Source organism: Lissotriton vulgaris, chromosome 9 (assembly GCF_964263255.1).
Source record: "Lissotriton vulgaris chromosome 9, aLisVul1.2, whole genome shotgun sequence".
NCBI lineage: Eukaryota > Metazoa > Chordata > Amphibia > Caudata > Salamandridae > Lissotriton > Lissotriton vulgaris.
The window spans coordinates 1,233,576,789-1,233,591,873 of NC_141697.1; the positions used below are offsets into that span (position 1 = coordinate 1,233,576,789).

General features: G+C 49.1%; 1 protein-coding gene across 1 annotated transcript in view; it reads right to left on the reverse strand.

Moving 5' to 3' along the window:
• The window catches only part of CPNE9 (copine family member 9), a 952,981-nt gene that overhangs the window by 42,329 nt on the left and 895,567 nt on the right, over positions 1–15,085 (reverse strand). The window contains exons 16-19 of the mRNA XM_086939381.1: positions 14,254–14,435; positions 11,981–12,108; positions 8,180–8,282; positions 2,670–2,727 (exon numbers count right to left, since the gene is read on the reverse strand). Coding sequence (XP_086795507.1) covers positions 2,670–2,727; positions 8,180–8,282; positions 11,981–12,108; positions 14,254–14,435 — 471 coding nt within the window. The remainder of the gene's footprint in view (positions 1–2,669; positions 2,728–8,179; positions 8,283–11,980; positions 12,109–14,253; positions 14,436–15,085) is intronic.

Sequence of the window (15,085 nt, forward strand, 5' to 3'; positions counted from 1 at the left end):
TTCAGCCGCACGGGAATATCAAAAGTCTGTCCACAAGTGATGAGCGATTTTAGAAAACATTTGTTTTCGACAAGTTACATCGCACTTTAGCCTGTACTGAAACAGGTAATTCAATAAAAACAAATTTGCTGGGAAACGTTTTTATTTAAAAACAGTATTGATTTTGATTGATACTCCCACTGTCTTTTGATTTTTTTTTCTACATTTTTGAATAAACCTATCCTTAGAAATACCGAAAATCCTAACCTTCCTCTAAACCACAAACTTTAATCCAGGGCCCTCACCCTAGGTCAAGAAAGGGGATGCACCTCACCTACCCTAGCTTTACTTGGATATTGTTAATAAACCTTACACACACATAACCCTTAGCCTGGCCATATTGGTTGCCCAGACAGTGACCTTCCTCTAACCTTGACTCTTTCACCTAATTTGGCTGCTTCTTCTTACTCTAAGGGGCCTATTACGAACTTGCTGGGAAAGCCCTCCGTAAGACTCTGATCCGGAGGGATTTCCTAGCGGAACGCGCTGTGGAAGTCCGACCGAACGAGTACGATGCAGTCCTATGATGACGGACTCGGTTTGCTCGGACTCCCATTGAACTCTATGGGAGCCTCTGTACCGATGCGTACACAGGCTCCCATGGTAAAAGGGGGTGGGTGGGGAAAAGAGTACACCCTGTGGTGGGCACCCCATGTTGCCCGCCATACTATGTATTCTTGGATTGGGGGACCCATGTGCACCCCCTCTCGACTGATTTGGAGGGCTCTGGGTGAAGGGCCCTGCTACAGCCCCCCGAAGTCCGATTCCGACAGCCGTTTCGTCTCCCTGACACCGAATCGCGGCACGATTCAATGCCGAGCAAGTCAGAAGGACAGGACCTGGTTAAGAAATGATCCAGGCAACGCGGATGAGATCTTTGCATCATACTTGGTTGTTTGGAATGAGGGAACACTCAATCGGAAACATAGGCTCCGAATCAGATTTGTTTGTTCCGGAACCCATCTGGAGGCCTTCCCAGCGAGATCGTAATCGGTCCCTTAGTTGAACAAAATCCTTGCTGTGGTGCGGACCTAAACCTGAACCTTGACCCTTATTGTTAACCTGACCCTAACTTAACTCAGGCCCTAACTCTCATCTTGAAATGTATCTTTACCCAACACTAACCTGAAAATTCATCCTAAGACTGACCCTAGCCATCATATACCCCACTCTTGTCCTAGGTTTTATTATATCCTTAGACCTGACCCTACCTTCAGCGTTCATTCCTCAGCCATCATTCCTTTATCTTAACCTTGGGTTCTATTTGCTGTTGCGTTAAAAACCTAACCTCAGTCCGCTTGTCCTACTGCATCAGATGACTCCCTGCTTTACTGACACATTGACTCCACATGGTGAATTCTCTTGTTTTCCGCCATATGAAAATGTCCTTTCAACTCGAGGTGTTTATGCCACATTCCCAAAATTCCACGGTCATTCGAATTTTACGACGGATGTCCTAAAGTCCCCTCGGAATTCTTGAATAATTTAGTATTCCACACATTCTTCATACCTACCACTCACTGTCTTCTCTAGGTTTTGTAATCAGACTTTGAGTATGCAGCGTACAGTCCGTGCTCTCTTCCCATTAATAATCTGGTTTAGGTGTTGAGGAACCAGTACAAGCAGACAGAGTAGACAGACGCGAATCAAGAGTAGTTAGGAAATGACATGGGGCCCGATTCACAGAACTAACTTAAGACAAAATCCTAAACTTACTACTTTTGGTATTCACAGAAGTTAGGATTTTGTCTTAAGTTTGTCTTAAGCAGAATTAAGACAGACTTAAAACAAAATCCTAACTTAAGTCTGTCTTGAGTCTGTCTTGAGTCTGTCTTAAGACAAACTTAAGACAAAATCCTAACTTCTGTGAATACCAAAAGTAGTAAGTTTAGGATTTAGTCTTAAGTTAGTTCTGTGAATCGGGCCCATGATGCCTCACGCGTTGATGGAGGTGGTTTGTCAAAGAACTGTTTGCAGATCCCACCCAGTTCGAAACCACCCGGAAAGCTCTGCCCAAAAACACATTGCAGCTCTTTGGAAAGATCTTAGTATAAAACTATTCAATGAAAGCAAGAACTCTTCTATAGGACAAAATGACAAATGTTGCACCCCTGTAGCATGTCCGATTCCCACCTTCTGTATCTCCTGTTCCAGGTGGACTATATCACCCCCTTTGCGTTACAATAATACTACTACCTCAAATCTTTGAAACATTTTGTTATCTTGTATTTGAAAACAGAAAAGAACTTCAGTAGAGACATATGTTGAAGAAAAGCTTACACTTTGTTGTGACATACATAATGTGTAGGGAGGGCTTGCATGTTCTATGTCTTTTCCCAGATGCTACTCCATGAGGTGGAGATCTCGCGAAGACATTCATCGATATGTTTCCGCTCCAGCTGACCTTAGTGAATTCCTCAGAGTGGTAAGTGCCTGCATATACCTAGTAAAGTGCCTAATAACCCAGCGAGTAAAAGAGAGTATGTGACCCTTCCAGGTAAATAATTGAAGATCTTGTGAGATGTGTACCATGCAAATGTATACCTTAGGGGACGCCGTACCATCAAATACTGCAGGCGAGTAAGAGAAGTGTTCTTGTAAACAATTAAAGGTCTGAGGAGTTGACTTACCATCAAACTCTGCGGGTCCAACACCAACAATGATGATTGACAAGGGAAGAGATGAGGCCTGCAGAGGAAAGAATGATAGTTAGAGGTTCATGCTTCCAGTGCACACACTGCTGAACAGAATACAAGTTTGCCCACATTGCACACCCTGGTGATGCACAGCTTAGTTCCAAAGGATGTTGTTGTGATAGATCAAGAAAGGTGGGTCTTTCCTGTGAAATCTGGTAATATGCCAATCATATGTGAGGAGCAAATGACAGTAATGACTGGATTGCACTGCATCTGTTTCCCATTTACTTCAAAACCCTTGCTCTGCTGTCATTATTTTTGTCCCTGATTTTTGCTCCTTACAGTTGGATTATTTTGTTAATTGCCAGCTAGCGGTTTTTACTTGTTTATCTCATCTTCCCTCCTGCCAGAGAGAGATTGATGCTTTGTGTTTTAGCTCTGCATTCAGCTTTATTTTCAATCAGCCTGGCTGCCAGTAAAAAAAAAAGCCAAAAGCTTCTGCTCAGCCTGCTGCTCCATCCACAAAACTTTCTCCAAGACCAACCCATCTACTCTTCAGTCTTGGCCCGTCCCCTGCCAAAGTGGCAGGGTGGTGGGGGCGGGGGGTATAAGAGGGAGCTGGGGGAGGAGTGGGGGGGCTTGCGTGAAAAAATAAAAAAAGAACACAAAAAAATTAACTTGCCTGATCGCCGCTTGCGCCGTCTGCGCTATCGATCTCTTCCTGTTGCTGGGACAGGCTCCCAGACCGCACTGCGGCCAATCATGACGCTGCAGGAAAGCAGCGTCAGGATTTACCTGAACGCTGGGACTCTGCGCTCCCAGGAAGACTGGGAGCCTGTGCCTGCTGTCTCCAGCCGCAGCAACGCAGCTGGGGCTGGGGAACGCTTCACTGCCATGAGGTGTTTGGCCAGCCTAAAACGGCCAGCCAAACACCTTGTGCGCAGTGAAAGGACTTGCACCCCCACCACAGTGTCATCCCCTGGACCCGCCCCCAAGACTTGTTATAGTCCTCGAGGCAGGTCCAGGGGGATTGAAATAAAATGATATTAAAACAGGTTAGAAACCTGTTTTAATATTGTTTTATTTGCTGCTGGTGGCAGGGGGGCGGCGCTCCTCCATCCTAATGGAGGGGCCGCCGCTGAGATTCTTTCTCGCAGTGAGAACCCTTCCACAGACCGGTTAGGATCCTAAGCTCTACCCCTGTGCTGCGGGTTGGATCTGCGGTTCCAAGTTGTGGAACAGGCGGAGTCTCAGGAATATGATGCACTTTGAGTTCAGGTTGGCTTGTTAGTGTTTTTTTTTCCTTTTCTTTTCATGGTTCCTTGAGCCACTGATGGAAGGAGTATGTGTGTTCAGTTAATATTAATAACAATACTGCCAGAAGTCCGTTCAGAGGGGAAAGCAGGGGTTACCTGGCCCAGCCGTCTGAGGCCTTTTACACCTGTTGTCCCGGGGGGCGACTTACTATGAGTCCTGTGCAACGGGTCCAGGTACCCCTTCAGTTCCTGACTCTCAGTAGTAGCATGGGTTGACCAGTCCAAGGCTTCTCAAGGGGGGGGGGGGGTAGACGTGGGGGGGGCTGAACACAGGCTCACAACTCAGTAGAAGCAATGAATGATTGGCCAGTCAAATTCTTACTTTTATGAAAAAAGGAGTGTTTCTGTATGACCACAAGCCAAAACACATCACACACAAACAATACACACAGTCCTTTGAGGTAGGGTGCTCTAGTGTTCGATAGACAGGTCCCTGACTCCCACTTTCCTTTTACTACTGGTGGTGGTTATTCCCCATTCACTGCAGGTGACATTCAGATTAAGCCCCACTAGTAGTCAGAGTCTCAGGAGTCTAACTCAGGTGTCTTCTGTCCCTGCGATCAATCGATCAAGCTTACCCGCTCCTGCAGGGTTTGTGCCACCAGAGTCCCAGGGAGCGTTTCTCTCTCGTTGTGGAGGGCTGCAGCGGCTGCTGACAGTAAGCATCAGCCACGGTTTTGCAGCAGCAGTGGCTGGGCATTCACATTGCTTCTTCTGGTGAGACAGTAAGTTCCTCTGATTCTCCTCACAGGTGGTGGGACAATCGCTTGGATTCTTATTCTCAGTTGGAGATTGGGCATTCTCAGGCCACCACGGAGTCCTCGCTTATCGACAACGGCTAAACCAGATATGTTCCCTTGCTCTTCCCTCAGGCGTACGGGATCACAAACTACATTCTGCAAATGGGGGGAGAAGTTATCTCCTCTTTGTGGCAGCCCCCTATGGCACAGGGGATCACCCACTGCACTCCGCACTGGAGCTACGGCCCAATTGGCAATCTTCTTGGTGGCGCCTTTGGCATACAGTGTTGCCGACTTTACTCTATATACAGGCTACGGCCTGAGTGGTGCAACCATGGTTAACTTCATGGCATCCCCCGCTGGCATAAGGGGTCGCCGACTGAGAACTGCACAGGGGTGACGGCCCGGTCTGTGCAGGTGCTGTCTCCTCACACCTCGCTTTGGGGACCGCCTCACGGGCATCCCCTCACTGGACCTCGCTCTCTCCAAGCTTTCTCCTCTTTCTCACAAAGCACACTGATCTTGGCAAGCAGGCAGGTGCTCCAGCCTCCCGGGCATGTGGTCTTGTATTTCCCCGAGGGATGTCTCCTCAACAAGTTGGAAGACTGGCAGGCCTCCGTCCTGGTCACGACTAGAAGTCCTGCAGAGCTTCCCCTCCTCGCATAACCCAACGAGGTGTTTAAAAGTTGAATTTTTTTGGGGCCATGAGCTCCTCTTCTTGTAGTCCATACCTAGGTAAGCCTGGGCGTAGTGGGAGTAGGAGGGATACGCAGGGGGCCACGGAGGTACAAATAAATTGCACCGACCCTCTGCTTAACCCTTCATGTGGCCCTCCTCATAGCTCCGGCTCCACCCCCCTACATTAACAATAAATGTTAGTACTTAAAAGTAAATTAAAACCCACTTACCTGTACTGCGGCGTCCCCGGGGTGCCCTCCTCCTCTTCATCGCTGTTTCTTCTAATCCTTGCGAAAACTGCGCATTTGTGCGCACCCATGCATTTCTCACAAGAAATGCGGATGTGCGGACGCACGCGCAGTTTTCACAATGATTAGAAAAAACGGCGACGAAGAGGAGGAGGGCAGCCCGGGGACGCCGCAGTACAGGTAAGTGGGTTTTAATTTACTTTTGAGTACTGGAATCCATTGTTAGTATAGAGGGAGTGGAGGTGGGGACTGGCTGCAGAGTGTGCAGAGATGTGCCTTCTCTGCGTTCTCCACAGAACGCGAAGAAGGCAAATCTCTGCACACTCCGCGGGCGGAGCGGAGGTCTCCGCCCGGAGCTATACCTACGCACCAAATGTGATTTACAGTATACGTCTTTGAAGATTGTGATGGGGGTCTGCTTCCTTGTGAAGTGCCCCCTCCTGTGTGTTACCCTTCCTCCAGAAAGCAGTTTCTCACAGCAGGAGCGATTCCAAATCTGATTGCCCCACAACACAGCCCAGAGGAGTACCTAGAGTTACGCAGCTGGACGTCAGCCACAGTGATATGTGCATCAAAAGGTTCCCAGGGACCCAGCCCTACTGTTTATGAATCTCCGTCCTGAGATGTGCCCAGGCCCCTTACCAGGGACCTCTTCCTGAATCAAAGAGCACCCTTTGCAGTGTACTGAAGAGCCTGGCTCTCCTTCCTCGAGTGTGTGTGTAACTTGTGGTAAAGCAAAAGACACACAATTGATGGATGGAATGCAGTCAAATCAAAACATGTACCCCTAGTCAAGTGATCTGGGCTAATCCATCATTCATTTGCTCAACGCACCACTCCAGTTAAGACCTGGCCATATGCAAATCAGTCTGACCCTGTGCCTCATGGGAACCGTCCAGCCCGAACTGCCAAGCCAGGTCTTCCCTGAACCGGAAACAAGCTTTCGAGGACCGGTCTCGGGGTAAAACCCCGTATCAGCCCGGCTAGCTTGAATCCAGTGGCAAAGTGAGCAAGGGACCCATGTCTGGGCATACCCTGCCAACTTAGGGCGAACAAAGCAAACACAAGATGATGGACGGAGCGCTGAAACTTTTCAGACACACCCCGAGCCACAGATCTGGCTTGAATCCATCATCGTTCTTTAGCTCCCTTTGCCATCTCAGTTCGGACCCAGCCATATGCAAATCAGTCTTGACGCTGTACCTCATGGGAACAGTCCAGCCCGAACTGCCAAGCCATGTCTTCCCTGACCAGAAACAAGCATCCTGGGACTGGTTTCTGGCTAATCAGCCATCATCAGCCAGGCAAGCTTGAATCCAGTGGCAAAGTGAGCAAGGGACCCAAGTCTGGGCATACCCTGCCAACCTAGGGCGAACAAAGCAAACACAAGGTTTCTTGTGTGTCCTGTGACTGCACAACCCCAAGAGGCACAGACTCTGCAAATCAGCGTACAGCCGCGACAAGACTGCATGACTGCAAGGAAAGGGTTACCCCATGGCGGCATCACGCGCAGCTTCCCTCCGCTCAGCGCGGATGCCGTTTTGTGTTACCCGCCTTATTTTTAATTGAAATTAATGTCAGCTCCTCATTAGGACAGGTTCTCCTTTCCTAGAAAAGGGAGCTCTCCATTAGTTCTTTCCCAGTGGGAGTAACACATTGTCCGCTTCGGATCCGAGCTGCTAATTACGATTCTCAGCATCAGGATACTGGGAATATCTGACCCTCTCCGAGCCTGGCGTCTCACCCAGAGGATAGGCACTGGCTGTCTCCTCTCAAAGTCCTTCTCATCCTCTGCCTGGGCCACTGTGAGCAGCAGGATTGTACCTTCTGCATCCTTCACCTCCCTTTGGGGGTATTTTTATCTTTTTCTTTCACATCCTTCTTTTTCCTCGTTCTCCTTTTTGTATTCTATGCCTGCATTCTTATCGTGTCCTTGTGCGATGTATTTAGCGCCTGTCGAACCAGGCGCTGCCTTCAGTTGTCGATCCTGACGAAGGCTTTGAATATCGAAGCCAGAGTATCATCACAATAGCGTGAGCAGAATATTGCGGGACGAAATATGACAAAAAGGAGAGTTTGTATAGATTTTCTAAACCTAACTCTGCAATCATGACCCTGGCTATATATATCTTCAAGTTACGTGGATGTGGTGTATGGAGACTTCCTGCACATAAACAATCTTCCCCTCAACGCAGACACCCTTGCACTATGGTGTAAGGGGGCCTGCATTGGCGCTAGGCAGCTACATTTAGCGCCAGCGCAGGGGAAACGTAGGGCTGTACCATCTTTTTGTAAATACAGTGCAGCCCTGCATTTCTAAAGTGACAGAGCGTGGCGTTAGCCTTCTTGGCTTACCGACACGCTTCGTCACTTTCCTGTAAATATGCCCCTAATTTTGGGTCAGATGAGAGTAGGTACAACGCACATGGGGTGTCCAACATAGACGTAAAGTGATTATAAAACACTCGAGCAGGGTTCTCTAACCACTGAAGGAAGGTGGTCTCTGGGAGAGGTTGACTTACGTTTACGATGGCTTCCTTCGTCGCGACCATGTCTGAGATGACTCCGTCCGTGATGACGAGCAGGACGTAGTACTGGGATCCATCGGTCACCTGAGCAGCCGCACTGCATGATGGGGGAGGGAGAGACAAGAGATAACTTAAGAGGGTGTTGTAGGGCACGGTTGAACCACTTCGTCTTTGTTTGAATCACCTGAAAATGAGTGAGCTTTAACGGTAGGAAAAAATGGTATGACTGAACCAGCTCTCAAGTTGTGTAGGTTCGAGATACAATGACACAAAGCAGGTACCAGAGAGTGACACAACAACAGGTACCGAAGAGTGACACAAGGCAGGTACCAGAGAGTGGCACAAAGACAGGAACCTGAGAGTGATACAAGACAGGTGTCTGAGAGTGACACAAGGCAGGTATCGGAGAGTGACACAAGGCAGGTACCTGAGAGTGACACAAGGCAGGTACCTGAGAGTGACGTGTCAGGTACCTGAGAGTGACACTAGGCAGGTACCTGAGAGTGACACAAAGACAGGTACTGATGAGTGACACAAGACAGGTACCGGAGAGTGACACAAGGCAGGTACCTGAGAGTGACATGTCAGGTACCTGAGAGTGACACTAGGCAGGTACCTGAGAGTGACACAAAGACAGGTACTGATGAGTGACACAAGACAGGTACCGGAGAGTGGCACAAAGACAGGAACCTGAGAGTGATACAAGACAGGTGTCTGAGAGTGACACAAGGCAGGTATCGGAGAGTGACACAAGGAAGGTACCTGAGAGTGACACAAGGCAGGTACCTGAGAGTGACGTGTCAGGTACCTGAGAGTGACACTAGGCAGGTACCTGAGAGTGACACAAATACAGGTACTGATGAGTGACACAAGACAGGTACCGGAGAGTGACACAAGACAGGTACCGGAGAGTGACACAAGGCAAGTATCTGAGAGTGACACAAGGCAGGTACCTGAAAGTGACGCGTCAGGTACCCGAGAGTGACACAAGACAGGTCCATGAGAGTGACACAAAAACAGGTACTTATTAGTGACACAAGGCAGGTACCTGAGAGTGATGTGTCAGGTACCTGAGAGTGACACTAGACAGGTACCCGAGAGTGACACAAAGACAGGTACTGATGAGTGACACAAGACAGGTACCAGAGAGTGACACAAGACAGGTACCGGAGAGTGACACAAGGCAGGTACCTGAGAGTGACGCGTCAGGTACCTGAGAGTGACCCAAGACAGGTCCCTGAGAGTTACACAAAAACAGGTACTGATGAGTGACACAAGGCAGGTACCTGAGAGTGACACAAGGCAGGTATCTGAGAGTGACACAAGGCAGGTACCTGAGAGTGACACAAGGCATGCACTGGCGAGTGACACAAGGCAACTACCTGAGAGTGACACACGTCAGGCACCTAAGAGTGACACAAGACATGTATCTGAGAGTGACACAAGGCAGGTATCTGAGAGTGACACAAGGCAGGTACCGGAGAGTGATGCAACAACAGGTATCTGAGAATGACACAAGGCAGGTACCAGAGAGTGACACAAGGCAGGTATCTGAGAGTGCAACAAGGCAGGTACCAGAGAGTGACACAAATACAGGTGATGAAGAGTGACACAAGGCAGGTACCAGAGAGTGATACAATACAGGTACCATGGAGTGACACAAGGCAGGTACCAGAGAGGGACACAGGGCAGGTACCAGAGAGTGACACAAAGACAGGTATCAAGGAGTGACACAAATACAGGTGACGAAGAGTGACACAAGGCAGGTACCAGAGAGTGATACAATACAGGTACCACGGAGTGACACAAGGCAGGTACCAGAGAGTGATACAATACAGGCACCACGGAGTGACACAAGGCAGGTACCAGAGAGGGACACAGGGCAGGTACCAGAGAGTGATACAATACAGGCACCACGGAGTGACACAAGGCAGGTACCAGAGAGGGACACAGGGCAGGTACCAGAGAGTGACACAGGGCAGGTACCAAGGAGTGACACAAATACAGGTGATGAAGAGTGACACAAGGCAGGTACCAGAGAGTGATACAATACAGGTACCGCGGAGTGACCCAAGGCAGGTACCAGAGAGTGACACAAGACAGGCACAGAAGAGTGTTACAAGGACAGGTACTGACGAGTGACACAAGGCAGGTACCTGAGAGTGACGCAAGACGGGTATCTGAGAGTAACACAAGGCAGGTACCTGAGAGTGACACAAAGAGAGGTATCTGAGAGTGACACAAGGCAGGTACCAGGGAGTGATGCAACAACAGGTATCTGAGAATGACACAAGACAGGTACCAGAGAGTGACACAAGGCAGGTACCTGAGAGTGACACAAGGCAGGTACCAGGGAGTGACACAAATACAGGTACTGAAGAGTGACACAAGGCAGGTACCAGAGAGTGACACAAAGACAGGTACCACGGAGTGACACAAGGCTGGTACCAGAGAGTGGCACAAAACAGGTACCGAAGAGTGACACAAGGCAGGTACCAGAGAGTAGCACAAAGATAGGAAAATGGGAGTGATACAAGACAGGTGTCAGAGAGTGACACAAGACAGGTATCTGAGAGCAACACAAGACAGGTATCTGAGAGTGACACCAGGCAGGTACCTGAGAGTGACACAAGACAGGTATCTGATAGTGGCATATGTCAGGTACCTGAGAGTGACAAAAGGCAGGTACCGGAGAGTGACACAAGGCAGGTACTGGCGAGTGACACATGGCGGGTACTGGAGAGCGACACAAGGCAGGTATCATAGAGTGACACAAAGCCAGGTACTGGTGAGTGACACAAGACAGGTACTGGCGAGTGACACAAGGCAACTCCTTGAGCGTGACCCAAGTCAGGCACCTGAGAGTGACACAAGACAAGTACCGGAGAGTGACACAAGGCATGCACTGGCGAGTGACACAAGGCAACTACCTGGGAGTGACACAAGTCAGGCACCTAAGAGTGACACAAGCCATGTACCTGAGAGTGACACAAAGTAGGTACCTGCGAGGGACACACGTCAGGCATCTAAGAGTGACACAAGACATGTATCTTAGAGTGACACAAGTCAGGTACCTGAGAGTGACACAAGGCAGGTACCTGAGAGTGACACAAGACATGTACCTGAGATTGACAGAAGGCAGGTACCAGCCAGTGACAAAAAGCAAGTACCAGAGAGTGACACAGGATGTTCACCAGACAGAAACAGCAGGCATTGTTCAGACAGTGGCACAAAGCGGTCCCAGAGAGTGACGCACGGCAGGTACCACACCGTGGGATCACCGGGAGGGTACAGAATCACAATAAGAGTGTAACACATCTGCCTACTAATCTAGCTGAGGGGCAAAGACTCTCTTAACCACCAGCAAAATGACATCTTGCCATTTGGGTCCTCTGCCAATCCACGCCCACCATAGTAATAAAAGGACCATTATAAGAGCATCTGTTGCACTGTGTTGCCCTCTGGTGGCTTATTTTGCTGATGCTGTAACTCGTTGACCCAGAGAAACCTTAAACCACCACGGTTGTGCGGAAATGTGGATTTTGTTACCAGCCACCTCGAAATCAACCTCTTTGAATTGTTTCATAAACACTTTCACAGTTTTAGGCACTCACACCCTTTGTTGCACTTCAAGACAGGAAGTCCTCCAAGTCCTAAGATGTGTTGAACCGGAAGGACTTGTGATTGTGCAGTGGTCTCATTTCTACACCTTTGGGCCTTGCTAGGGCCACCCAACATCTCACCAACTACCTATAAACACCACTCTCTGCCACCAAGCCATGGCTCTCGACTCACCGGGCCACCTGGTTGATGACCGGGGCGAAGTTGGTGGGTCCGTACAGCTGCACGGTGCGCAGGCTCTTGAAGTAGGCTTCCAGCACCCCCTGGATGCCGGTGCAGTTCGGGTTCTCTACGTCACTGTTCTGAAAGACAGGCGAGGTTCTGATCATTAGACGTGGGGGTTGTGACATCCTGATATAAAAACACACACTAATGTCTGAGAGTGGGGCTAGCCAGATGTGTGGATGTGCCACAGAAGAATGTGCCAGTTGAAGTGAGTCCAACCATGCCCTGGGCGAGCGCCCACCACTGGTCTCCAAGAGAACTGGCACGCAAGCATTGTAGGGCGCAATGAAGCAAGATCTGAGGTGTCTGCAGAGGGGCTCTGCCCAGGAGGCTGCCACATTGTGATGTCAAGGATGGAAACACATAGGGCTGGGCACATTGGACACCAAGGAATGGTGACAACCAATGAAAGACTCTGACACAAAGCTTGGCTCCTAGGGGTGGGTTAAGTACAAGAATTAAGAAGCCTAGGGGCATATTTCCAAGGGCTTTATCTCTGCTTTTTTGGCTTAAAAAGCCGAAAAAGCGGAGATAAAACTATCACCCTATTTACAAGAGGGTGCTAACATGCATAATTGTATGTTAGCACCCTTTTTACCAACGCCTCCCTTTGCATCTCTAATGAGATGCAAAGTGGGCATCACTGGGCGTTCCCCGGACGGACAACCTTGTAAATATCCCTGATGTTCATATCGTGATATTTACAAGGCTGCCCCAGCATTTTAGCACACGTTAGTTTTTGGAGAAAACCGATGTTTTCTCCAAAAACGAACGCCTGCTAAAATGCAAACATACCTATCCCTAACATTGGCATGGATTATGCTGATACGAACCCGTGGGTTGTATCAGCAAGGTTATCGCCGTTTTGCAGGGAACATCACTGGAAAACCAGCGATGTTCCCTGCAAAACGGCGATAACCTTGCTATCTCTGGAATTTTTATCGCTCTGGAGTAATGCTTTGTTGATAACGCGCTACCAGGGCGATAAATTCCAGAGATAGACAGCGATAATAAAATTATCGCTAAGCACGGCCAGCGATAATTATCGCTGGCCGTTGATAATATGCATCAACACTTTTCACAGGGTTTGTATCACAAAACTGATGCAAATCGGTGGAAAGTGGTGATTTTGCAATTTACTATCCAGCACAAAACATGTTTTGTGCTGGAGAGAAGCCCTAAAACAATTAAAATGATCCCTTTGTGTAAGGATGGGGGAGGCGGGTCCCACGGGTAGTACAGGGGCATATCCATACACCCGCCTATGGGGTTTGACGCAAATCACAATCTACTGACATTGGTAGTCAGGGATTTGCACCAAAACTGTAGCTCCTCGAGGTAATTATATGTTGTAGAAAAGTTTTTTTTCCCCAAAAACCTTTCCAACTTTGCATGTGTGATGCACTGAACAACACGCGCACAAGATGGGAAAAGTGTTAAACTACGTCAAAGCACAGTATTTTGTGCTGGAAAGATCCCCTTGCAGTGCAGAGCCCCTGGCTGGTATCACACGCACAGCCTTGCACTATAGCGCCTCAATGCACCTTTTCTTTGATCTCAGATCAACCCGGAAGGAATCTGGCACCCACGAGAATTGCCTCCAATCAGTCACCGGTGCTGCCAGGGGGCAGCCTGTCCCAAGCCAGCACTTCACGAAGCAGATAAATAAATAACTCAAGCGCACAAAAGCCTCTAAGGAAAGTTTTATACATATATTTACAACAACATCTCCACTTAAAAACCTATGTGGACCCCGCACCTCACCGCCCAGGATAACACGGAGCAGGCTCGCTTGAAGGCAAGCTCTGCGGCAGGTTGAAGCTCCTCAGCTGAAGGTCATGATTGCCTTCAACCCACCCCTAATTCAGAAGGCCCTGAAAACACAGCCATGTAACCAGGGGAGCAATACAACTCTAAAGACCTTTGATGCTGTTTCCCTCACTGGACCTCTGGCAATCACTAGCCCAGGCCAGAAACAAGCCCTTGGTGGCGTCAGTGGGAGGTGATGACGTCACTGGGAGGTGATGACGTCACTGGGAGGTGATGACGTCACTGGGAGGTGAGGAGCCTCCTTCTCAAGTAAACCTGCACCTGTGGTGTGCCCTGGAGGATGCACCTAGGTGTAGATATGTCTCCATTCTTGGGTCTGCCAATCCCTCCCACCCCACCAATGGTCATTCCTTTCCACCAGCCCTGCCCCCTTCTCTGCCACCCTTCCTTACCAGAGGGAATTCGTGTGAGATCTTGCCTTCTGGCGGGATCTTGGCGCCAAACCCGTAGGCTGGGTAGAGCTTGTCGCTGTCGTAGTCCTGGATAATCTCGCCTACCGCCTTGAGCGCCATGCCGTAGGCGTTGAGTTGGTAGGGGTTCATGTAATGTAGGGAGGTGGGCTGAGAGGGGTTACCTGGAGAGAGCACAGAACAAGGAAGATTATTACACAGGTTGGAGTCTCTTTGGTCAACACACTTCCCGTCTTCGTCATTTCCCATCAATATCTTGTGTCTTTAAATCACTGTGATTCGCGTCAGGTTCACTTTGCGCGCCCCGCGCTGTGACTACGCGCTCCGTATCCACTTCTGCTGTGGAGGCGGCTTGTCACGTTCACCAGGAGTCACAGTTCAACAGTCTTTTCAGATGTTTTCACTCATATGATGCCTGGCCAATCATAGCTGTGTCACTGGAGCCTGATGTTTGTATATGTTTTATATGTTTTTATATGTAAACTGTCTGCAACTTTAATGGAGAATTGAGATTTTAAAAAGTCACATTCCGGATCCTTCATAATTAAATGCTTCGGTAACTGGAATAAAACAATATATTGATGGATTATCTGCTTTGCAACGATGCTCCTATTGGCTGGGAGCTGGACATCCCTGGAGGGAGTCAATATGCCAGCGGGGGCAGTGGGAAGAGACCTGACCGCTGCCTTCCTTTGGAGACAGCGAGAGTAGGTCTTAGGTGCGCACTTCTCTCAAGGGTGGAGATTTCCCAGAAGGCCACAGGGCTGGAGATATTCAAGGCTAGGCTCACATAGTCACCCTCAAGGAGCTTCTA